Source organism: Diabrotica virgifera, chromosome 9 (assembly GCF_917563875.1).
Source record: "Diabrotica virgifera virgifera chromosome 9, PGI_DIABVI_V3a".
Taxonomy (NCBI): Eukaryota; Metazoa; Arthropoda; class Insecta; order Coleoptera; family Chrysomelidae; genus Diabrotica; species Diabrotica virgifera.
Window position 1 is genome coordinate 177,437,795 of NC_065451.1, and position 27,534 is coordinate 177,465,328.

The 27,534-nt window shown below is 32.9% G+C and overlaps 1 protein-coding gene across 1 annotated transcript in view; it reads right to left on the reverse strand.

The window, feature by feature from the left end:
* LOC114337294 (ankyrin-3-like) overlaps nt 1-27,534 on the reverse strand; it is a 112,798-nt gene that overhangs the window by 56,101 nt on the left and 29,163 nt on the right. The window contains exons 5-8 of the mRNA XM_050660764.1: nt 24,201-24,477; nt 6,316-6,476; nt 4,535-4,738; nt 2,727-2,948 (exon numbers count right to left, since the gene is read on the reverse strand). Of these exons, the coding sequence (XP_050516721.1) occupies nt 2,727-2,948; nt 4,535-4,738; nt 6,316-6,476; nt 24,201-24,477 (864 nt within the window). The remainder of the gene's footprint in view (nt 1-2,726; nt 2,949-4,534; nt 4,739-6,315; nt 6,477-24,200; nt 24,478-27,534) is intronic.

A 27,534-nucleotide genomic window follows, 5' to 3' on the forward strand; every position in this document is an offset into this window, starting at 1 on the left:
TAAAACTTTTTTGCAATCATTTGCAAAAAAGTTATGAAACAGCAAAGTAAACATACGATTACTACGGTGTTTATAATTTTTTTTAATTCTTTCAAAGCGTAGAAGTGAGTTTAAAGTACAAGCTAATTATTTACAAATAAATATCGATTATCAGTTTAATGGTTATATTTTAATTAAAGATTATAAATATATTCTTTTGTAATGTACACGCGCGAAAGTAGAATAATACAGTACTGTAGCTAAAATTTTCACTCGGAGCGACGACCGGCCGCGCGAGACGTACACTTTTATAAATAATGTATGCTGCGTGTCAGTCGCTTCGAGTGAACATTTTAGCTCCGACTCTGTATCAGGCCTACTTTTGCGCTAAAAATTACAAAAAAAAGTATTTTTAATCTTTGATTAAAATATAACCATTGCACTAATTTTTGACATTCTTTGTGAGTAATTAGATTGTACCATAGACTCACTTTTAAGCTTTGAAACAATTAAAACAAATTATAAACAACGGAGAATTCGTATATTTATTTGCTGTTTCATAACTTTTTTGCAAATGGTTGGAAATTTTTTTTTAAAGCATTCATTTTCAAGACCTATGAAATACGCATTTTAAGTATTTTATAAAATTAGAATATAATAAACAATTTCTGAGCAATGTTAATTTTTTTATAACAATTTTTTTTAAACATTTAAAGATTATGCAAAAAAATAAAAAATTTATATTTTGTCGACAAAATATTAAATAGGCATCACACCTTTATAATCATTCTAAGTTTGATCAATGTCTTGTGATTATTTTGGTTGTTATTGCGACTGTAAATTGATATTTAACAATTGAATTGTTGCTAAAATATTCGTTTCATTTTCACCGGCTTCTGAATTTATAATCTATACCAAAAAAGCTTTTATTCCACCAAGCTATATAATTATTGATAAATAATTACTGGTCCAAAAAATTTATTTGAAAATTCGAGATTTTGTTGGGAAAACCCACATTTTCCGAGGAAAATTTTCATCGGAGCAAATCAGAAAAAACATGTTTCTTTGTAGAATTAAATTGGGGTGAATTTTTATTTGGGTGTTTTTGGCGTAAAGTTAAAATCTTCGGAGTTACAGAGCAATAATTAAAAAAAATAAGATTTGTCGGCGCCATTTTGTTTATAAAAAAAGTAGCACACTATCTGCGGACTTTGCATACCTATATTAATAATATATAGGATCTTATAATTCGATTCCAGCAATAAAATTGATGGTAAATAACCTTTCTTTGTACTTTACTAATAATACCAGCGTATTATAACTATTTTTTTTTCAAAATTTAAAGATTATGCAAAAAAAAGAAAAATTTATATTTTGTCGATAAAATATTAAATAAGCATCTCATTTTTATAATCTTTATAAGTTTGATCAATGTATCATGATTATTTTGGTTATTATTGCGATCGTAAATTGTTAATTCACAATTGAATTGTTGCTAAAATATTCGTTTAATTTTCACCAGCTTCTGGAATTACAATCTATACCAAGAAAGCTTTGATGTCACTAAGTTATTTAATTATTGATTAATAATTACCTACCTAAAACTTTATTTGAAAATTAGAGTTTTTGTTAGGAAAACCCGCATTTTTCGAGAAAAATTTTCGTCGGAGCAAATCGTGAAAAACATATCTCTATGCAGAATTTAATTGCGGTGAATTTTTATTTGAGTGTTTTTGTTGTAAAGTTAAAATCTTCGGAGTTATAGAGCAATAATTGAAAAAAATACGATTTGTCGGCGCCATTTTGCTTATAAAAAAAGTAGCACACTATCTGCGGACTTTGCATACCTATATTATTAATATATAGGATCTTATAATTCGATTCCAGCAATAGAATTGCTGGTAAATAACTTTTCCATGAATTTTGCTAATTAACCCAGAGTAGGAGTCCAATCGACAGTCAGCCGAGTGGACTGCACGTGATGAACCGACTTCAAAACGTGAAAATATGTAACAGTCGCTCGGCTAGAAAGGTTATGGCATCAGTATTTTGGAATCCGCATGGTATAATATTCATCGGATATTTTGAAAAGGGAAGAACCATTAACAGCGACTATTACATTGCGTTATTGGTCCGTTTGAAAGACGAAACTGCGAAACAACGGCCCCATTTGAAGAAGAAGGTGCTATTTCATCAAGACAAACGATGGCCAAATTTCATGAATTGGGCTTCGAATTGTTTCCGCAGCCACCGTATTCACCAGATATGGCTCCAAGCGACTACCACCTCTTCGCTGACCTCAACAAAATGCTCGCTGGAAAGAAATTTAGCAGCAATGAATAGGTAATCGCTGAAACTAAGGCTAGACTATTTTGAGGCTAAAGACAAATTGTATTATAAAAATGGTATTTAAAAGTTGAATGACCGCTATAATCGTTGTATAGCCCTCGAAGGTTACGATATTGAAAATTAAAATCAAATTTTATCAAAAAAAAGTGTTTTTTCTATGTTAGCCTACGAACTTTTCAGCCCAACGATTACTCAAGGAATCATTTTCATCTGCTGCTGATTTCTCACTCTTCGATATCATTTTTAATATATTTCTGGGTTTTTTAAATTCTAGTTTTTACTTTATTTTACCTACTATTCTACGTCTCATGTCGTTTTTTCCAGGTCATTGAAATTTCAATTTAGAATAGTGAATTCAACGTCTCTATCTCTTCTATCTCATAAGATCGTATATTTACCTTATCAAGAAGAAGTAGGGCGACATTTTGGTGATCGTAATGTGAGGCTACATGAAGAGGAGTTACTCCATTTTTACCCTGCGCATCTACTGGAGCTTCTTTTTGGAGTAGTAGCCTTGCAACTTTAAGGTGACCGTATTTGGCAGCTAAGTGAAGAGGAGTGAACCCTTTTTTGGTGGTTGCGTCTAAGGAAGCGCCGTTTTCTAGGAGAACACCAGCAACCTAAAAGAAATAAAATAGTTTAATTATCATAGCTTTTAAATACTTCTGGAAAATAGTTAACGTCATTTAGCAGTTAAACTTCAATTTCCAATGACATAGTGCTATATCTTTCCTGTCCTACTCTATGGAATAAAGGCGTGGACTCTAAGTGCTTTCATATAACGCTTTCATAACAGTCTTTGAGATGTGGGTATACAGATGACTACTAAAAATAAGCTGGGTTGTCAAAGTTAGAAATGGGGAGACCTTAGACGGCTAAATCAAATAATACAACTGGTATAAGAGACGCAAGCTGGCATACGTGGTCCTGGCAGAAGAACAATATTATGACGGAAAAATCTAAGGCAGTGGTATGGAAAATCGAGTAAGTATATCGTTATTCAGAGCCAAAGCTGCTGTCAATAAAGTCACGATAGCAAATACGATAGCCAATATGATATCCAACGATCGATAACGGTCATGGGACTAGAAGAAGAAGGATTCTCTTGTTGCTCTAGTATTACTAGCCTGATTAAGTTCTCTGATTTGAAACCGGAAGATATGTTGCTTTTCTCCTTTGTTAACTTTGATCTTCAAGCAGACGCTTGAAAAAAGAAGGAAGGGAATTCAATAGAACTATCCACAATCTCTCCAAATATTTCCATTAAGAATACAACAGCATTAAAATGGATCAGATATGGAATGCAATGGCAGAACTTTCAGTTTCGGAAACGCTTATCCAGCCCGATAAAATATGTGTAAATGGCTGTAGACAAAAATCCTGGAAAGGGTGGAACACTTTTGATATCTGGGTAGCTGGATTGACTGCAGATATTTCAAAATATTCGCTGCTTCATATTTTCGGTCTTACTTTATGGTGTCGAGTCCTGACTGTGAATAAAATCGATAATCTCGAAGTTTTCGAAAAGTGGAGCCATAGAAGAATTTTAAAAGTTTCTTAGGTGAAGAAGATTAGAAGCTCCACAATACTAGAACGTCTCAGCACGACAACTGATATTATAAAAAGCATCAAGAAGAGAAAGCTGGAGTATTTCGGACATGTAATGAGAGGTCCCAAATATAGGTTGCTACGAAATATTATGAAAGGGAAAATATCAGGCAAACGCAGTCCATGACGATGAAGAACCTCATGATTGTAGAACTTGCGAGCTTGGTATGGGGTTTATGCAAGCATCTTCCAATGCATACCATAATAGATAGATCCAAGAGATAAAATCCCAACGTCTACGATGGGCTTATCATGTCCATAGACTTCCTAATAACCACCTTACCAAGTTATTCTGGGAGGAAGCCATCAAATGGAGAGGGCTCAGGATGTCCACAAATGCGATGAAGAGATAGCATATGGTCAGATTTAAGAACAGTGAAGACCGTTCGAAATAGAAACGTTGACTGCACAACCAGGTGCCAGGTACCAGGTTCACTGAACGATGGTTGACTGCACAACCAGGACCCACTACCACTCCAAATGGTAATGTTACAAGAAAAAGAAAAAAATAAACTTTGATCTTGTATATGCTATGTTTTTTTTGGTTATATTGAAGTCTCATCATTAAAACTAAAAGTAAACAAACATATATGCTTACCTCGTCTTGTCCTTCTTTTGCTGCTATATGAAGCGATGTGTACATGTCCTTGGTAGTGTTATCGACTTTAGCACCATGTTGAAGAAGTAGCATGACGATGTCTACATTACCTAAGCGAGAAGCAATGTGAAGAGGTGTTTGTTGTTCTCTAGCTCTAGCATCCACTTGCGCACCATTCCTTAGGAGAATCCTAATGATGTCAGTCTGAAAATAACATGAATTTAATTATAATGACCAATATAATTCACATTTAAAAATGGTGAAATTATTATGATTTCGGAAACGTTACATTTTAGTTATTAAGGTACCAAGGGTATTATAAGGATAATAACGCTTGAGGTCAATGGTGGGTATACCGAGGGCCTTTGGCCCGAGGGATATACGTTGACCGAAAGCGTTATTATCTATAATACCCTTGGTGCCTTCAACGTTTAATGTCCGACTAAATTATTCTTTATATGCAAAAAATTTGAATGAATTTTGAATTAATTAGTTTTCAAATAAGTACAGGGTTATTCACTATATGTTGACCCTCCTGTAAACGGCTTCACTTACAGAATTAGAAAAAAATGTTAAATATAAAAGTTATTCGATTTTTAAATTATAATTTTTTGACATATATATCATACTAGTGACGTCATCCATCTGAGCGTGATGACGTAATCGACTATTTTTTTAAATGAGAATAGGGGTTGTGTGCTAGCTCATTTGAAAGGTTATTTAATTCTCTATTCAGTAATATAAACATTAAGATAATTATTTATACAGGGTGCCCAAAAAAATTTTTTTAATTCAATTAATTAACACAAAAAGAAGAGTGTATGTAATTTATTTAATTTAAAATACATTCTACTGCTGTCAGAAAACACAAATAAATGTTAATTGAACAAATAAACATTACTTTTCACATAAATTCAATGTTCAATAATTAAAAAAAATTTTGACACCCTGTATAAATAATTATTTTAATGTTTATATTTCTGAGTAGAGAATTGAATACCCTTTCAAATGAGCTATCACACGACCCCTATTCTCATTTAAAAAAATAGTCGATTACATCATCACCCCCAGATGGATGACGTCACTAGTATGATATATATGTCGGAAAATCATAATTTAAAAATAGAATAACTTTTGCATTTAATATTTTTTTCTAATTCTGTAAACAAAGCAGTTTACAGGGGGGTCAAAATATAGTGAATAACCCTGTACATTTACCAGCAATAGTCGTAACGTAATTGTGGTACCTAACCATAGTTTTACTTAGGTTGTTATTTGTCAACTCATAAGAGGAAGAAGAAGAAAGATAAGAGGAAGAAGGAACGTAGGAAGAAAAAGAGTGTTCTGGTTGAAGAATTTAAGAGACTGGTTCAAATGTAATCCCATATAACTCTTCAGAGCAGCAGAAGATAGAGTAAAAATAGTGATGATGATATCCAACCTCCGATTGGGAGACGGCACTTGAAGAAGGAGAAGCCATTGATAAGTAAGTAAGTAGGTAAGTAAAATCTGTAATTTTTGAAGTCGTTCCTGATTGACTTTATTTAAGAATATGGTTTCATATACAAACTTTTAATTAGAAATCTTCAGGCAGTTAATTACAGTAAATAAATAATCTTGTCATTGACTGTCCGCACTACCTTTACCATCAGAAGACAAAATAACGAATTTAAAATATAATCGAGCTCAAAAATAAAAACTAGTTATAACTCATAAAAATGCTTTTAAACTTTTAAAATCCCAACTATATAGTGAAAGATAAAAATGTTGTGCATACTAACTTGGTTTGCTCTAGCAGCTAAGTGGAGTGGTGTTTCGCCTCTGACGGTAGGCACGTCAGGGTTGGCGTCATGTTGAAGTAAGTATATGACGATGTTCATACATCCCATAAAACTAGCTACGTGGAGAGGTGTAAGACCACTTTCTGTTGTGGCTCCAATACCTTAAAAATAAAAATGAGTTATTATTATCAGTTTTGATTATTCGTAAATGATTGGTGAATTTTTTTACGATAAATTCAACTTCATGAAAAGCCTTTATTATATTTGTATGATATATAACATACGAAAATGTAGAGAAATACGAGATTGTAAGTAAAGAAACATACGAGCCCCTCTACAGCGCTAGTGAGTGGCGTTACAAAGTGACTTAGACTAAAGATTTTGTAGCACCGATGACTAACGCTGCGAAGTGGCTAGTCTTAAAGGGCTTGGCGTTTAATGTAATCAGTGAGAAAAAAGTAGGCACTTTGTTCAGTTAAACGATGGATGGATGGACTGATTCAGACGAGGAAATCCTCCTTCTAGTAGTTCTACGGGGTATTCCCATCTCGGCTCACTATAATCCTTTAGTGCTTTATGATACCCCAGGTACATTTTAAAACCCCCCAGGTCGGCTCGAAGATTAACAGGTAGGTATTAGTACCCCATTAGTAGGTATAATCGTAATTTTATTTTGGAATTATAGATTAGGGAAAATTTCTTATTAACATAGAAAAACATCCTAGCTTCAATATCCCTTTCTTCAATATTATACAGAAATTTTGGGTTCTTTGCGAATTTAAGAAACAGTTTCTCTTGGTTGGAAATGTTGGCCGTGGAATCTATTTTGCTACTGATACATAGGATAAAGCTTGGTTAGATGTTCGAGACATATTGACTGTTTGGATATCTAGTAAGCCACTGCTCATATAGTCAAAAGCAATTACGTTTTTATCATGAAAGCTCCTATGTATTATGCTCCTAATTTAGCTCCTATGTATTATGGTAAAGGTTCAGCTATTCTAAAATAAAAATAGATTGCCGATTGTAGAAGTTATTCTATAAATGTATTTTTTTCGTTGAGATGCAAAATTATTTGATATTAGTTTTTATTTTTATTGGGTTATGTATACTTATATATCTATTTAATAAAGTTATTCTATAAAATGTATTTTTTTCCAGTGAGATGTAAAATTATTTGATACGTCAGACAGATTATATTAACTGAACAATAATATACATTAATAATGAATAACTTAAAATCCGACGTTTTGAAAAATTCTTCAATTACTTTAGAATGTCCAAAGGTGCCTTCGAAGAGTTTTATACGAGTAGTCATCTTAAAGAACATATTGAAAGAACCGATACAAACATGAGAAAAAGCATTTCTCCTGAAGAAAAGCTTATGATGTCATCCTCATATCGGATCCTATATAGCCCGTCTATTTTGAAGTTCGATCAAAAACCTTTCGGAATCAAAAGACATTTTACATGCTCACCGTGTAAACTCTCGTAAAAAACTGCGACAGCTACAAAAGTGACCCATCTGAAAATGTTCATGCGACTTGTGGAAGCCACTAGTAGCGGGGGCCAGTCACTGATCGCGACCGTGGCAGCCACTGTCGCGCATCTGGAATGGTACTTTTAATTCACATAAAAATTTATGGCTAATCAGCAGAGACTACTTTGTGGCGCCGCTTAGCAGCACTGCAGAGTGGCCTGCGTGTGTCTACACTAATATTGGTTTCTAATAATTATCTATCGTGCAATATTCTTATATATATATATATAATCGGTTCATAACGTTCTACGACTTCTTCCGATTCCCAATCGCCATTGCTCTCGATCGTAGCGCATGTCTTCGTTCAAGCCTCTTTCTCTGATTTCCCTATGGATTCCTTCTATCCAGCTTTTCCTAGGTCTTCCTCTTTTCCGCCGTCCTTTTGGTGCCCATCGTAGCACCGCAATATTCTTATAATTTTTGGATTTAAACCTCCCTCTGTACTATTCTTTATTCGATCAAGTCATATCTCTTGAGTTAGCATTTTTCTTAAAATTGCTACTATATTTTTCAGGAGGTCTACGTTTTCGTCTCTAAATATTCCCACAGTCCTCAATATATATCTCATCATTTACTACTCGCCTTGATTTTGTCGAATGGTATCATGACTTCTTCATTTTCATTTCATGTACCTACATCACAAATTATCGTTTATATTAAAACGTCACTCAAAATCACTTTTTAAAATTCTCTTCTATCTAATATATTTATATGTCACTTCCGATAAGAAGAAGATATAGTTGCTTATTAGTAAAAGTGAAATAGAAGAGTTAAGAGAACATGTGTCAATGAGTATAACTCGAAATATTGAAAACACTACATACATACATATTCCGATCTGTAAAAATTGGCGAAGGAGAAGAATGAGTTAATGAACAGTACAAGAATTCTAAGATGCTTTGAACGAATTATAGGTTGAGAGCCACTTTCAGCTTGAAGAACAAGGTAATGTAACCAAAGAAGGAAATCTTCAGGTGACGACAGTTCAACAAAAAGAAGATAAACCATAAGACTTCATATTTATATACATTTTCTGATGTTCCCAACCTTACGAGACATTCCGAGATATTTCGATGACATCCAGAACATTTTACATTTTTTTTAATACTTCTTCTTTTTCGTCAGAGGACATTTTCTATATCTCAGGTTAGCAAGCGTCTCTGCAAGGATAGCTGCGGGGAATAGAGCATTATTCTCCCTATCATCATTATTAAGATCTAAGCTACTAAAAAGAAAATTAAGACTTTACATGTCAAGTATTCGCCCAGTTGTTATTTGAAAGGAAGTTCTCAGAATGGCATTTGGCTCTAATAGAAGGTCCGTAATGCTGAATTGGTGACTTTATGGTACTGAAAACATCATCAGACACATAAAAGCTAACCGGATAAGATTGGCAGGTCATGGGGTAAGATCAGAGGAACACAGAGTGTTAAAGAAAGTATTTTTTGAGAGGCCAGACGGTTCAGTATACCGTCCTAGAATAAGATGGAAGTGTTATGTTAAAGCCGATTTATCTAGGATTGGGGTACCACAATAGCAAAAAGAAGCGTAAGATCGTAGAAAATGCAAGACGCATCTTGAGTTTTAAAGCCAGTCAAGAAGAAGACATTTTCTATATGGATTAAATTTTACGGAACTGTGGTGACAATATAAAATGCTAGTAAAGGGTAGCAGAGCAGTGAGCTCATAAAAAGTTCCTATTGGAAGGCAAATCTTAAATCCAGAGCAATAAAATCTGATCATAATATATGTAACAATAATTTCGCTAACAGTACTACTCGCATCTGAAACATGAATCATGAACCGGAAGGGAGAAAGAAGCTGTAAAATTTGAACAAGGAAAATTTGGAGAACAAATACCTTGGAGGTAATGAAGATATAATATGGTAACCCCAAATAACAGAGAAAATGAGGGCGTAGACACAGATTTTTAAGATAGGTGGAACGGATCCAAAAGAAAATAATTGCTTTAAAATTATTACAAGTGAGAGGAACAGAGAAGGGAAGAAGAATACGACCAGAAAGAAAGTGGTAGTTGCAGTTTAGAGAGACATAGAAGAAATAATAAGAATACCAAACTGGAGAGAACAAAATTTGATGCAATGGTAACATTTAATGAAGAACCAAAACTACTCAGAAAACCCTAAATCATGATCTCGTTTCAATAAATTACTAATATGCATAAGTAAGGTCTGGTGTCTTTTATCTGAAAATATTCTTTAGGTCGGTACAATGCACATATTTATCTAAAGTTTTAAAGATGTGGCATTACCTTTTTCAATCAAATTCAATCAATTAAATTATTTTTTTCATTATTCATTTGTATTTTTTACTAATCCTTAGTGATCAGGGAGCAAAAGTTTTTTTGTTTTTCTATTGCATGGCATTCAGTCTCTCGCAGATTTTGAAACTTAATTCTGTTCAGCCCCCTATTTCGCATTCTGCATTATTATTTAGCTTAGCCATTCATGTCTTTCAACTGCCAATTTTTTCTTATATCACTTCTTTGATGGTGTTTTTTTTTACTTAATACATTAATTATTATTGGCTCTTTTTAGTTTCAGGGTTTGATTTAAGTGTAAAATTATATTTTAATCTCACACTACATTCCTACTCATCCCAAAACCCTTACTGGTTTTATTTTATTTGCGTAAGGTTTCTGATCAGACACACTTGTGAGAACAAGTAAAGTGGAACCTCGATAAGTCGTATTAATAGGGAGCTAGGCCGATACGGCTTATCGACAATCCGGGTTAGCCGGAGAATATGGTAAAAATTAATAATATACAGTGTACTTACAGATAATAGTATATTGTGCAACCAGTGCAGAAAGGTACTAATTTCTCACGAGTTTGAAAAGTTGCGGTACGAGCACAAGCGAGTGCCGCAATTCAAACGAGTGAGAAATTACCTTTCTGCACGTGTTATACACTATACTTTTTCTACAACCACAGTTTTTTCTAAAAATAAAAATCACAATTTCCAAACGAAGATTAATTATAATAATGTGTGATACGTTTTAAACTGTATTTAATTAATACTAATCAATTTAAATTCCTTATACTTAAACAAATTGCACAGAAAGCAGTTAAAAAATTAATGCTCTGCCTTAATTTGTTTAAATTTAAACTGTTTTAAAACATTATCACACAATAGTGTCACATTTGACGTTATATTTATGCAGTCACGGAGTTCCACCGAACCTACTTCATTCGACTTATCTTGCTGCGGTTGCTAAATCCTTATTTGATAATTATAAAATGTTTATTAAGAATACAATTGTAAAATAAAACATTTGTAACATCCATAATTTAATTTCTATTCTATAGTTAAATACAGGGTGTGACAAAAATACAGGTCATAAATTTAGTCGCATATTCTGGGACCAAAAATAGTTCGATTGAATCTAACTTACCTTAGTACAAATGTGCACGGAAAAAAAGTTACAGCCCTTTGAAGTTACAAAATGAAAATCGATTTTTTCCAATATATCGAAAACTATTATAGATTTTTTATTGAAAATGCACATGTGGTATTCTTAAGGCAGTAATATTTTAAGAAAAAATGATAATGAAATTTGGACACCCCATAAAAATTTTATGGGGGTTTGGTTCCTTTAAACCCCCCCAAACTTTTGTGTACGTTCCAATTTAATTATTATTGTAGCGCCATTAGTTAAACACAAGTTTTTAAAAACTTTTTTGTCTTTTAGTACTTTTTCCAAAAGTCAGTTTTTATCGAGATATTTGAATATTTGTCAAATCCACCACATATTTGTATATGGTAAAGTACGATTATGGAGACTTAGTAATAATATGAAAATTTATTTATGATTAACATTTTTAAGTATATTTTGAACCATATTAAAAAAGAAGCCACATCTCGATAAAAGATGCTTTATCAAAAAAATACAAAGGGGCAAAAAACTTTTAAAAACACTGTGTTTAACTAATGGTATCGCAGTAATAGTTTAATTGGAACGTACACAAACATTTGGGGGGTTTAAAGGAACAAAACCCTCATACAATTTTTATGTAAACATATTAAAAAAGAAGCCGCAACTCGATAAAAACTGCCGTATCGAAAAAATACTAAGAGGCAAAAAAGTTTTAAAAATATTGAATTTAACTAATGGCACCACAATAATAATTTATTTGGAACGGACACAAAAGTTTGGGGAGGTTTAAAGGAACAAAACCCCAATAAAATTTTTATGGGGTGCACAAACTTCACTATAATTTTTCTTTAACATGCTCTTTCCATAAGAATGCCACATGTCCATTTTCAACAAAAAATCTCTAATGGTTTTCGATATATTCAAAAAAATCGATTTTCATTTTGTAACTTCAAAGGGCTGTAACTTCTTTTGTGTGCATATTTGTACTAAGGTAAGTTAGGTTCATTCGAACTATTTGTGGTCCCAGAATATGTGGTTTAATTTATGACCTGTATTTTTGTTACACCCTGTATAATAATTGTCTTATAGGTTATATATTTGCCTAAACTTTAACCACGGATGTAAACAGAATATGACTAACTCAGAATGCGGGTACGTCCACCTCTTGCTGCAACGACTGCTCGCAATCTATTTAGCATCGAATAAAGATGTGTTATCCTCGCCTGGGGAATAGCCCGATATTCCTCTACCAGGACCATAACGGTACCAAATTTTCGGGAGGCCTAGGATGACGCCAAATAACTTTTTTTAAGTCATCCCATAAATGCTCAATAGGATTGAGATCTGGGCTGCATGCGGGCCATTCTAATCTTATCAATCCAACCTCTATGTTTTGAGTCAATCAGTGTTTTTATTTACAAAAAATGGTACAGCTCTTACAAGAAAAGGGATATTCGGATAATTAAAAAAAAACAAACTTTTAGTGATGCCTCCGGGATAATATGACAGCATTATAAAACCAAATCAGCCATTCCATTTTTCCACAGAATTTTTTAAAGTTGGGAGAAAATACAACGCTTTCATTCACCCCTGTATAATGCAATGCAAACAATTTTTTTTTGTTACCGGAATAATACCAAACGATATCAACATACAGAATAAGCCAAATAAAAACGGAACATACGCAGTTAATACAGTGTATCGGAACTAAGTTTGAAATAGTTTACCAATATAAAAGTTTGACAAACATAAATCATAGCAACTCAACTACCTGTCCCCTTTTAGGCTAAGGCTACGACCAGACAAGCGACAATTTACGGCGCCATAAGAGCAGTAAAATGAAGTGCGAAAATGGGTCCTGGTAAGAAGGATCTGGGTCCAAATTTGTAGCTCATCTAACCACAACAACGACCGAAACACTGTATTTACATCTCGCGACACGCCGTAATTTACATCCCCATCTGGTCATGCTTTTTACGGTCGCTTCATTTTACTGCTCTTACGGCTCTGTAACAGCAGTAAAATACAGCGGCAGTAACTGCAGTAAAAAGCATGGCCAGACGGGGATGTAAATTACGGCGGGTCGCGAGATGTAAATACAGTGTTTCGGTCGTTGTTGTGGCTAGATGAGGTACAAATTTGGACCTAGATCCATTTGTTTGCGACACGACGCTGAAGATGGATCCGTTTGATATTGCTTCGCGATATTTTACAGCTCAGTCTGGCCATCCACTACACTCACCGCGGGACCAATTTTCGCGCTTCATTTTACTGCTCTTATGGCGCCGTAAATTGTCGCTTGTCTGGCCGTAGCCTTAGCCTAAAAGAAGACAGGTAGATGAGTTGCTATGATTTATGTGTGTCAAACTTTTATATTGGTCGACTATTTCAAACGTAGTTCCGATACACTGTATTAACTGCATATGTTCCGTTTTTATTTGGCTTAATCTGTATGTACCTACAAACTGGTGCAAGAATCTTGAAAATAGGAGCAGAAATAATATAGTTATAAATTGTCAAACTTAATCAAAAATTTTGGGTGGCGGAATTTTGTGCCGGTGAGTGTAGTTGCAAAAACATGAAATACACATGCAAAGTACATCTAAATTACGTACAGTTGTATACAGTATATTTCATTTCTTGGTACATAACTCATAAAAATGTTTGTTTTGTCTGATGAAACTTGGTCCGGGTTAGCCAGATTTCTGGGTTATCGGATGCCGACTTATCGGGGTTCCACTGTAATTACTTCTTCTATTAGGTTCTCCTCGACAACAAATTCATTTTGAACTCAACTTTCTTGATTAATCAGAAATATAAACAATATTCCAACTGGGGGATTCCTTTTAAGGAGGTTTCCAGTTTTAATTTCATTTTGTCGTATTTATATTCTTGCTTTAAGTTTCTGTAGTTCATAATTATAAAATTTTGTATTCTGTCCATTATGTTTTAACCTAGATCCTAGAGAACAAAATTAAATTAGAAGTATAAATTGCTTCGCCAATTTCAATTCTATTGTTGTTGATTTGTAACTTAAATTCCCACTTTGTTATTCACATAATTGCTGCATAGAATCTAATAAATTAGCATAACAACGAGACATGTCTTATTTACAATTTACAACCACCATTTATGTAATTTAGAGGACATAGGATTACATATCTTGATAAAATTGGAGAAATATTTTATGCAGATTATATAATTTAAAAAGTGCTATTTTATAAGTACAAGTGAGGATATAGGATATGTACCAACCTATACAAAAATATATTTGGATGATTAGGCCTGGATCCCGCGTACCAAAAACAGCTGAAAATTTGTTAATATCTCAACGGTATCTAGTCGGATAAATTTTGATTGTGGAACAGGTTACAGGTTTCGAACGTCAGACTACGAAAACGTCCTACGTATTTTGTCGGACAGAACTTCCAATTGATTTGTTACCGTTTCATTAAACTCTTATGAAAATACAAAAATCGGACTGCTGCTATTTATAACCAACATAATTCCTGTAATTTGACATGTTGTAGGTGTCGGACTTATTAAAATGCCCAACATATTTGTCGGACAAACATTTTTTCATATATTATAATTATAAAGTTTGCCATTGAATAACCTTAAAAACAACCTGCTAGTTTTCACAATAATAAATTTGTCAGGATGACACGTTCCACAATTAAAATCACGTCCCACAATTAAAATCACGTCCCACAATTAAAATTTCCCTTATTTCAGTGTTCCCCTACATCAAAGCTTGTCCGACTAGAAACCGTTAAACTATTAACGAATTTTCAGCTTGCTATTTAGACAAGGCGAAAACGGCGGGTTCGAAGGGAAAAATATTCCCATGAGATTTTTTTGCATAATCACATTCGTGAGACATCCCAGAATAAGGTTCAAGAAGTCGCCCACGTGAAAAGTGGGCCAATTTTTTTTTATCAATTTTTTTTTAATCAAATTGCAATAATCAATATTTTTGGCCCGAAATTTTTTTCTTTAATTTTTTGGACCATTCTGGACAAAAAAGATCTCTTATAATTTTTCTCTAAAGTTGATCGTTTTCGACTTATAAGCAATTTAAAATTGAAAAAAACGAAAAATGGCGATTTTCAGGGCTTAATAACTCGGTTAAAAGTTATTATTATGAAAGTCAATATATGACTAAATTAAAGTTTAAAGCCCCGCCTACAAGATCCTGAAGAAATTTTTGTGATTATTTTATTACTAAGCTGTTATTTTTCAGTAATAATAATAAGCGCCATGCACTTGTGCGGGGCTGTAAATGCTGAGTGCGAGAGAGAAGCCATTCCAGCAGTCCAATTGTGCATCTTACTCGCACTCACATTTATAGCAGCGTCAATACGATCTAACCACTCATTGTTATTAATTAAAAATAACAGCTTAGTAGTAAATTATTGGCACAGATTTCTTCAGGATCATGTAACGGCGACTTTAAACTTTGACTTAGTCACTTTCTGACTTTCAAAATAATAATTTTTGACCGAGTTATTAAGTCTTAAAAATGGCCATTTTCGCGATTTTCAAATTTTAAATTGCTTATAAGTCGAAAACGAGAAACTTTAGAGAAAAATTATAAGAGATCTTTTTTGTCCAGAATGGTCCAAAAAATTAAAGAAAAAATTGTTCGGGCCAAAAATATTGATTCTTGCAATTTGATTAAAAAAAAATTGTTAAAAAAAATTGGCCCACTTTTCACGTGGGCGACTTCTTGAACCTTATTCTGGGATGTGTCACGAATGTGATTATGCAAAAATATCTCATGGGAATATTTTTCCCAACGAACCCGCCGTTTCCGCCTTGTCTAATTAATAAACTTTGTTTAATACGCGGGATCCAGGTCTATGTATATCTCTATCACTAAAGAAACCTCTAACAATGACTTTACCAAAAAAATTACTACTAGGTACCTACCCATTGTGATTTAAAAACAAGTAAACCATTCAGAAATGATCACAAGAAGGGATTTGAAGGAAACAACTAGACGATATATAAAAGTCTGTGTTTTCTCAATCTTTACGTATATTATGGTTCCTTTAAAATGAACCTTTAGAGGAAAATCCTACGCTTCTCCTGGACTAAAAGAATAAGAAACAACGAACTTCTTAAAAGAATGCAGAAACAGAAGAAGTTGATATCAAAGATTTTAGGGCATAAAATAATCATCGGCGACCTAATAGAGGGGGACAGATTCTGTATATTTATATTGATAATCGAAATCAAATTTCAGGTCAAATGGTCTATACCTCACTACAAAAATCCGAAATTTTCTGATCGAGCTTGATTTCAGATCCAGATCGGAAATTCAAATTTGGAAAATATTACCACGGACATTGTGTTAATTTTTTTCGAATCCTGAAAAAACCAATAAATATTTTTGAAAAATTTAAACGCAGAATGAAAGACTAAATTATTACGGAGGGCCGAAAGTCCCTTAGAATAAATAAAAAGTTTATTTTAAATGAGATATTTGAAATTAAAAATCACACTAAATTTCCTATTAGTTTTTCACCCCTGTAACTTGTTAAAATAAACATTATAGAAGTTCTCAGGGACTTTCGGCCCTCGCTAATAACGTAATCTTTCATTCTGCTTTTAAATTTTTCAAAATACTTATTAGTTTTCTCAGGATTCGAAAAAAATTGATCCCCATTTGAATAGCATTGCAGCCGAAAATACGTACCCATCCCCTTAAATATAAATTCCAGTGACATAATCCTGTCATCCCTTATTACTCGTTTATGTTTCGTGTCGATGTTAGAGCTATATATTATTACAGTCCAAATAATTTTTCTCACTTCACAAACCCTTTTGAGTTCGTTCAATGAATTATTCTACAATAATGAAGGTTGTCTCCTAAAAACAAAAACCGATAAAAAAACCCTTTGGGGTCCTTTTAAATGACGAGAAGCCTTTGTTTCAGAATGTGGGGTGGTAAGTGGAGACCACTGTACAAAAGCATGAGCTACATAAAGCGCCGTCTAGTGGTTTTTGTAGAACAATCTTTCCAAACATTAAAGTGAAGCAAAAAGGATCTGACGACTCTAAAAGGATCTAAAGAAATGTGCAAAAGGACAACACGTAAACGGCGTTTGTTAGTCCTTAAATATAAAAATCGACTGTACCATGAAAAAAAAAATTCCATTTTGCCAGAATGTATATATACCTATTTAAATATACAGGGTGAGTTTTATATATGGAACGCCTCAATAATCTCGGAAACTGCTTGCACGATTTTTATAAGTTTTAGCGAGTAAGGATCTTATGATACAGGCGATATTTTGGTGGCTTTTACATTGTTGTCAGATCTTCCTTTATTCTAGAAATGTAATGAACTTTCTTATTTCAAAAGGAACACCCTGTGTATTTGTTACGTTTTGAAGTCCTTGAGAAATTCAGCTTATTTCTCATCTAACATGCCCGCTACCTAAATATCATATTTTCGGAGTTATTGCTACATTTATTTAAACAATTTTTTTTCGGCCTGGCAAGACATTATTTTAAGTATTTTGGATCATTCGAAACAAGAAAGGTATTTTGCAATTTTTCTCTTAAATTGATCGTTTTCCACTTATAAACAATTTAAAACAGAAAAAAAAAACGAAAAGTGACGATTTTCAAGGCTTAAAAACACAAGTAAAAAAATATTATTGTTGAAATGACTAAGTACCTATATTTAAGGTGATATAGTAGCGATCAACAGGTAGCAAAAACGCGTTCCAAGATTGCGGCTGTAATTTTGAATATTTTTTCGAGATATTTGGCACACGTATTCGTAATATAATAAAGAATGGCGGTACAGAGCCCAATTTGAAAAATATATTAATATGTGGAAATTACTCTGTAATTAAATACAATATTAAAAAACGAACCTGTACCGCCACTAAGAAGAACAAAAAAATACACTTTCTTCAAATAAACTTTTTTATCCGATGTCTAGATTTTGTGTCATTTTGGAACTACTAATTTTATTTATTTCATCAGTAGTTCCACAATGACACAAAATCTAGGCATCGGATAAAAAAGTTTATTTGAAGGAAGTGTATTTTTTTGTTCTTATTAATGGCGGTACAGGCTCGTTTTTCTAATATTGTATTTAATTACAGAGTAATTTTCACATATTAATATATTTTTTAAATTGGGCTCTGTACCGCCATTCTTTATTATATTACGAATACGTGTGCCAAATATCTCTAAAAAATATTCAAAATTACAGCCGCAATCTTGGAACGCGTTTTCGCTACCTGTTGATCACTACTGTTTCCCCTTAAGGCTATGGCTACATAATTCGCAAATATTTTACGTGTATCCCTACTTTTTCTGTCTTTACACGGCAAATTACGTGTAGTAAAATTCACACTGGTATGGATATGTAAACATTACTAGAATGTCATTCTACTTGAAAATGTCATCATTAATTTAAAGAGATGGCTTTTGAATGTTCTTGGATAACAGTTATTTTTATAATTGCAAATTATTAATTCAGTTAATAAATGTGATATTTTTTTCACTAACTATGTATTCAGTGATTGTAATAATTTATTTGTACAACAAAAACTAATACTCAATCGAGAAAAGAGGAAAAGTGTTAAAGTGATTTTTTAATAATATATTGTTATGGAACGCTTACAATTTTAAACATCTTTAACAACAAAATACTTGGATCACAGAATATATTATCCTGATGTATTCTCTGCTTGGATCTTCCACAAATAATACACAATAAATAACTTTTTATTAAGTTCACGTCTTAAATCAATTATTTATCAAATACACTATATATCAATAATATTTAATCAATACCTCAAAATATTCCCGATGCAATGTCAAATATTTAAAATTGTCACTGATTGTCAGTGTCTGACTGACAATATATGCTGACAATATTATATTCGGCTGAGTGCGTTGTAAGACAAAGATAGATTTGGAAAATATTACCACGGCATTGTGTTCCTTTTTTTCGAATCCTGAAAAAACCAATAAATATTTTTGAAAAATTTAAACGCAGAATGAAAGATTAAATTATTACCGAGGGCCGAAAGTCCCTTAGAATAAATAAAATGTTTATTTTGAATGAGATATTTGAAATTAAAAATCACACTAAATTTTCTCCTAGTTTTTCACCCCTGTAACTTATTTAAATAAACATTATAGACGTTCTCAGGGACTTTGGGCCCTCGCTAATAACGTAATCTTTCATTATGCGTTTAAATTTTTCAAAAATACTTATTAGTTTTCTCAGGATTCGAAAAAAATGAATCCCCATTTGAATAGCATTGCAGCCGAAAATACGTACCGATCCTCTTAAGCTTATAACTCAAATAAGCTCAACTTTACAGAAAAATTACAATTTACCTTCTTTATTACGAATGATCCAAAAAACCTAAAATAATATCTCTGCCCCGAGTGCCCGGGCCAAAAAAATAGATTTTTATAATTTGTTAAAAAAATTGTTTAAATAAATTTAGCAATAACGACAAAATTATGGCATTTGGGAAACATTACATGAAAAATAATCAGCAGTTACGACTTCAAAAGAAAAAAAAAAATACAGGATGTTCCACAAAAAAGTCGAGCAGCCAAATGGAATCAATTCGATACCTAATAAATAAATGGGTGAATGTAAAAAAAGCGCATTTTTGCAATAAAATCTTTTCATACAGTGTGTGTCATGTAACAGTGGCTAATATCAACTTTCTTCTTTCAGATACAACACCAATGCGGCTTCGAACCATTTATTTTTCAGTCGTCTTCTTCTTTTTCCCCATTACCAAATTTCCCAAACAAAAACCGATAAAAAACCCTTTGGGGTCCTTTTAAATGACGAGAAGCCTTTGATTCAAAATATAGGGTGGTAAGTGGAGACCACTGTACAAAAGCGTGAGCTACATAACGCACCGTCTAGTAGTTTTTGTAGAACAATCTTTCCAAACGTTAATGTGAAGTAAAAAGGATATAAATAGGTCTGGATCCCGCATAAGAAAAAAAAAGTTGATTAAAGGCAAGCTGAAAATTTGTTAATAGCTTAACGGTGTCTAGTCGGACAAACTTTGATATATGGGAACACTGGAACAGGGGAAGTTTTAATAGTAGAACAGGTTAAAAATTTGGAACGTCAGACTACGAAAACGTCAGATGCATTTTGTCGGACAGAAGTTCCAATTGATTTGTTGCCCTTTCATTAAACTCTCATGAAAAAATCAGACTGGTGTTTATCACCAACTGAGCATTTTAATGAGTGGAATACGAAGAACATTGTCAAATGACAGGAATCATGTTGGTTAGTAATAGGAATAGCAGTCTGATTTTTGCATGAGAGTTTAATGAAAGGGTAACAAATCAATTGGAAGTTCTGTCGGACATAATAAATCTGACGTTTTCCTAGTCTGACGTTCCAAATTTTTAACCCGTTCCAGAATTAAAACTTCCCCTGTTCCAGTGTTCCAATATATCAAAGTTTGTCCGACTAGTCACCCTTAAGCTATTAACAAATTTTCAGCTTGCTATTAATCAACTTTTTTTGGTACGCGGGATCCAGACCTAAAATAAATGTGCAAGTAAAGGACAACGCGCGTAGACGACGTTTCTTAGCCATTAAATAAATATAAGAATCGACAATGTACCTACTTGAAATGTTAACTCTTTAACTATTGTTAACTATTTTATTTTCCACTTGTAGATATCTTTGTAAATAGAAAACAAACAACACAAATTAATTACACCCATTGATAAGTATAATTAATAGTAATAACACAACTGTTTACTCAGCGCATGCATCTGATATAAAAATAAAGTGCAATCAATCTCCTAAAAATAGCAACAACTCATAAAAATACTTATTTTCGTATCGGAATAAAATTTTAAAAATCGAAATAGTTATCGATTTGTGTTGCAAGTGTTTATTTCAAAAATATCACATTACATGTAAAAATTATAATTGCATAAATGCATATGAAGCTTAACATTTTGACGAAGATACAAAAATAAAATCAAAACAATATAATGAAAAATGATAACATCCGGTATCAGCTAAATATAGAAACTATTCGTATGATTTTATAAACAGCAAAAATAAATAAACGCCATATTAAATATGCTTGGTTTTGAAAATAATAATTTTTGGTAATATATTGATATTTTCTGGTTGATTAGCTCTCCTTTTTTTGTTTTCAGTATCTCGAGAAACAGCTATAATCACACTTCACTGCTTAAACGGTGAAATTACGATTACGGAAGCTAAACATGAACACATAAGATGGCTTTTGAACCCTGTAGCTACAGAAGAATGATTGTATTTTTACGTATTTTAGACCAGGGCGCATCTGTAAAAATATTAGTACATTTGGACGTTGAGAGGTGACTCAAATTTTTTTGCAGAAGTTGCTTGAAAATAACTCAAATAATAATATTTGAGTTATCCTCCCTCTCAAAAAGGTCCGGAACATTGTTTAAATATTTAAAATGCCAAAAAATGAAGGAAAAATTCGATTTTTTTCTTCGTTTTTTGATTATAACTTTAAAAGTATTCATTTCCGAGAAAAGTTGTACTGACATAAAAGTTGCGTAATTAAATTTCCTACAATATAGAATTGGTAAGTAATTTAAAAAATAGTCACCCTTGTTGTGAAATAGGAATAATTGCAAAAAAACCATACAAAAACAAGTATTCGCATTTTACGTTTTTCAAGCACTTATGCTATACTTAGGACCTTCATATTTCACCCAGAAAAACTTTATCATACAGTAAAACAATACTGTAAATTTTATTAAGATAGGTTCAATAAATTTTGCAAAATAAATCTTGCAATCCAGCTTTCGCAAAAAAAAATTATTTTTTCAAAATGTTATAGGACTGAAAATAAAGCAGATAGCAAGTTGAATTTTTTTTGCGTATAGAAGTGTACTGTACCTTTCATTTGCAAGTTGCAAAATTAAAATCGATTATTTACCACGGCGTCAGAAATTTTTTTAAATAAACATTAATTATTGGTGCTACGCGCAGGACAGCGGATAGTTTGCTCTGATTGGGCATTCCAATGACCTTTGATAATGATTGATACATTTTAATTTTTATTACATTTCGATATAAATAAATAAATTTGTTTATTGCAAAATAAAAACACATACTCTATCCTTTGAAATAACACTTTTTTAGCAAAAACTTTCTTTGTTCATATATTTTAACTTAGAGAATAAAAGTTTATTATTTTTAAACATATGCAATTGCTTAAACAATATTTCATAAACAATAATAAAATTAGTTTGATTTTTGTTTAATTAAAATATTAAAATACAACAAAATATAGAGTAAGAAAGTAATATATTAGATAAAGATTCGAAGAAATTTTGGTGGAAATCAACTTGTGTGGATCGAACACCGCTGTCCTGCGCGTAGCACCAAAAATCAATGTTTATTTAAAAAATTTCCTGACGCCGTGGTAATTAATCGATTTTAATTTTGCAAATTACAAATGAAAGGTACAGTACACTTCTATAAGCAAAAAAATTCAACTTGCTATCTGCTTTATTTTCAGTCCTGCAACATTTAAAAAAAATTAATTTTTTTTTTGCGAAAGCTGGATTGCAAAATTTATTTTGCAAAATCTATTAAACCGATCCTAATGAAATTTGAAGTGTTGTTTAACTATATCATAAAGTTTTTCTGGGTAAAATATGAAGGTTCTAAGTGTAGCATAAATGGTTGAAAAACGTAAAATGCGAATACTTGTTTTTGTATGGTTTTTTCGCATTTATTGCTATTTTGCAACAATGGTGACTATTTTTTAAACTTTTAGCTAATTCTATATTGTAGGATATTTAATTACGCAACTTTTATGTCAGTGCAACTTTTCTCAGAAATGAATAGTTTTAAAGTTATAATCAAAAAACCAATAAAAAAATCGAATTTTTCCTTCATATTTTGACATTTTGATTATTTAAACAATGTTCCAGACCATTTTGAGTGGGAGGATAACTTAAATATTATTATTTGAGTTATTTTCAAGCAATTTCTGCAAAAAAAATTGAGTCACCTCTTAACGTCCATCTCAAAACAGATGCGCCCTGGACTATTTTAGAAACGTTGTGCGAGCTGCTGCAGTTCTGCATTTGATATCTTTGCTTGGGTCTAGTTGGTCTATAATTGGCCTAAATTCCTACTATAATTCATATACCATCTTAGTGTCTGCATGTTCCTGAACCAGACCAGTTTAATATTAGAACACCATAAGAAGACATTTAACACTGTTTAGTAGACTCAGTAAGTACATTTGTAGAGATGCAGAGGTAAGAATATCGATAGACTCATCTATTTCATCAACTACCACAACAATTTTGATTAATCTATTAGTGATCTAAAGTACGAGAGTACACAATTGGTTGGTATAAACTATTATACAATAAAGGCTTCGTCTTTAATTTAATTATTTTAAAGGGTCGAATAATACCTAAGAGACAAGCTTTGAAAGAACCTTATTAGAATTACAATTGTACAGAAATATCTGAAGGTCACCAAGGCAGCAAATCAAGGAGAGGAGACTGCAGTTGAACGCGTTGGTGCAAAGAGTTAACATTCTTAAAATGCATTGTGCACGTAATCAGTGGTTTTGCTGCATTGCCAGATAAAATCGTCGAAGAGTTGTTTACGTAGAAGTCATTTGATATATTTTTAATAAACATGAATATTACCAGTGCCGTGAAAAACAGGACACTAAGTGCACAATCTCGTGAAATTATACACAATGTTTTAAAATGTACGCAGGAGTAAGGAAAAGGAAATTTACTATGAAACAAGTAACAAATAAAAAAATAAAAAACCTTTGAATATCGATTAATCTGACAACGTCGCGTAACCAAAATTTTCGATCGACTGACCTTGGCGGTTTCAGATATTTGTGTCGCCTTGTACATGCCTTTAAAAAGTTAACTTACTTGCTCCATGTTTTAGCAGTAACTCCACCACTTTTATCCGATTTTTCTTGCAGGCTATATGTAATGGTGTAAACCCATTAAGCGCGCGCGCATTGGCATCGGCCTGTCTATCTAGAAGCAACTTTGCTACGCGCACGTGTCCGCAATGGGCTGCCACGTGGAGGGCGGTGAGATAATCCACCGTAACTTCATCTACTGGTGCTCGATGGTAAAGAAGAATACGTGCGGCATCCACGTGGTCACCTTGGGCTGCCATGTGGAGTGGTGCCAAGCCATTCTGTAGAAAAATAAAGCACTTTATAGAAATATGTGCAATGCCTTTGTATTTATTATAGAGGAAGGTCATTAAATACAACCGAATAATTATATGATTCGATTTTATTCGGTTAAGCTTATAATGCAATTAATCGTCTAAGACTATGGAATGCAATGGTTGAGCTGATCATGCTTAAGAAACTAGCTGCAGTAACGCAAATATGTCAAATATGTGTAAGTACCTAACTGATTTGCATAAGTTAGAATAGGAGGGAAAACATAAAATGGTTTCTGCGTAAATTTTGGACTAAAACAGGAAGATCCTCATGTCCACATTGTTGTTTAACCTGGTCTTAGAATATGTCATGCGAAATATTTACTCGAAAATCAAGGCTGTCTATCAACGTCACTGAAACGCGACTGTCTATCAAAGTCACTATTTAATGTCGCTATAGAAGGAACAATAAGAGTTACCGTAATAATCCACAGTACATCGTCCTTTTTGGAAGATGATTACAAATGTCTTATACATGGTCTTAACTGCTTCGTTTGAGCGAGTCTACCTCTTTCTGAAAAATTTCAGAGTGCAGGTTGGACGCATTTCCGCCTTCCGCGTAATTAATATATTTACGTTGTTGGACTAACGAAACGCGGCTGTAAATTTGTTGGACAAGAGATCGACAATCTTTATTAATTAAATGTAAGTACTTTCAATTGAATATTAAGAGTTTTGTAATATCAAAATCGTAGAGTCCGACACCCGCAAGATGTCACGCTAGCGGTAGTTTTGTTATTATAAAACTCGTAATTTTCAGGTTAAAGTATGTACTTGTATTTAATTAATAAAGATTGTCGATCTCCAAAAGCTGCAAGTAAGGATGGAATACCAAACGAATTACTGAAATATTGTGGAACAGCAATGACAGAACAATTAACAACATTAATTAACAAAATCATAAAACACAATAAAATACCGGAAGAGTGGAGAACGAGCGAACTAATTCTACTATTTAAAAAAGGAGATAAAAAGAAGCCAGAAACCTACAGAGGTATCAACTTGTTAAATAATACCCTAAAACTTACAACTAAAATCTTACAAGACGTAATGAATCAGAGGATAAGTTTAGCAGATGAACAACAGGGTTTTCGTACTGGAAGATCGTGTACAGATGCAATATTCGTCATAAAGCAAATTACTGAGAAATCACTAAAGTATAATAGACCAGCATTTCTATGTGTCTGATTGACTTAAAGAAAGCATTTGACAGAGTAAGACTCAAAGATGTAATCCATCTTCTGTATAATAGAGAAGTCCCTCTAGATAAAAACTATTGAGAACATCTACCAAAACAACAAAATGGAAGTCAGAATAGATGGACAAATTACAGAACCTATAGATATAGGCAGCGGAATAAGACAGGGAGACTCATTGAGTCCTATGCTTTTCAATTTAATTATGGATGAAATCATCAAAAACGTCAACAAAGGAAGAGGTTATAGAATGGGAAACAAAGAAGTAAAAATACTCTGCTACGCAGACGACGCAATATTGATAGCCCAAGATGAAGATAGTCTGCAAAGATAAGTTCACAGATTTAACAAAAGAGCAAAAGAATTCAATATGACAATTTCATCTCAGAAAACTAAAACAATAGGAATCAGTAAAGAACCAATCAGATGCAAAATAGATAATGGCATCAGTATTGAACAAGTAATGGAAGTAAAATACCTTGGAATTACATTGTCAAGTTACGGAGACCTAGACAAAGAAGTAAGAAATCAAGTACAAAAGGCAAATAGATTGGCAGGATGCCTTAATAACACTATATGGTGAAACCGACATATTAACACTAAGATGAAGTCAAGAATTTATAAAGCCAGTGTAAGACCAATAATGACATATGCATCAGAAACCAGAACCGATACAGCCACAACACAAAGACAAGATCGAAAGAGGAGCGAAGATATTAGAAGACAATGTAACGTACAGTGTATAAACAAATGGACACTCAATAGAAAAAAGAATGGAGGAGACACGTGTGGTCAAAATAGCACGAGATAAATCACCAATCGGCAGAAGAAGTATCGGCCGACCGCGCAAAAGCTGGAGTGACAACCTTCCATAGAGGTATCAATCCGCCAATGAACATCAATCCGCCAATAAGAATTGCTTATAAAGAGGAAGAAGAAGAAGAAGAAGAAGATCTCTTGTCCGACAAATTTATAGCCGCGTTTCGTTATTCCGACAACCTAAATATGTTAATGACGCGGGACGCGGAAACGCGTACAACTTGCACTCTAAAATTTTTCAGAAAGTGGTAGACTCGCTCAAACGAAGCAGTTAAGACCATTTTTAAGACTTTTGTATAGTGTAGGAAACAAAGGTTGAACCTTGCAAAATGGACACAAGTCCGGTTCTATTTTTTTTCTGGTATATCAAGGGGTGCTTATTATAAGACTAACTTTTTCTGAAAAAATGTCGCCCCGGAACCTCCCTTTTCACCCCTTTAAAGGGGGTAATTTGTGGTTTTTGCGGAACGTAGCCCTTCCTGTAACTTTTACAAAAAATTTATTTTATAGAAATATGAAGAGAACTGTATTTTCTACGATTTATTTCCAACACCATCTCTCTATCATCCACCGTTTAGGACAAGTTTTTAAAAAAGATATTTTAAAAAAAATATATTTTTCCCTAACTATAACGGAAATTAAGAAGAAATCCTGCGGCAAATATTCACAAATAATTGACTGATTTTTTGGTATAGGTTTTACTTAAGGGTAATTGCCCTTTTTTTAATTACAGGGTGTTACATTTTAAAAAACCTCTTTTTATACCATCTGAACCGTTTATGCTAGAGTAAAAAGACTTTCAGCGATTACCCATGTACTGGTGCTATTTACAAATTTGTATAATGCACCCCCATTTTTTCCCCGGAACCACCCCAAAAAAAAGAAGAATTAATAAATAAATTGATTTTCTTGGAATCCTTCACACACAATGCCCTTTATTAATATGCTTCATATATCATTTTGTGGACGTTATTATTACCCATGCATGGACACCAAAAGCAATTTCCTA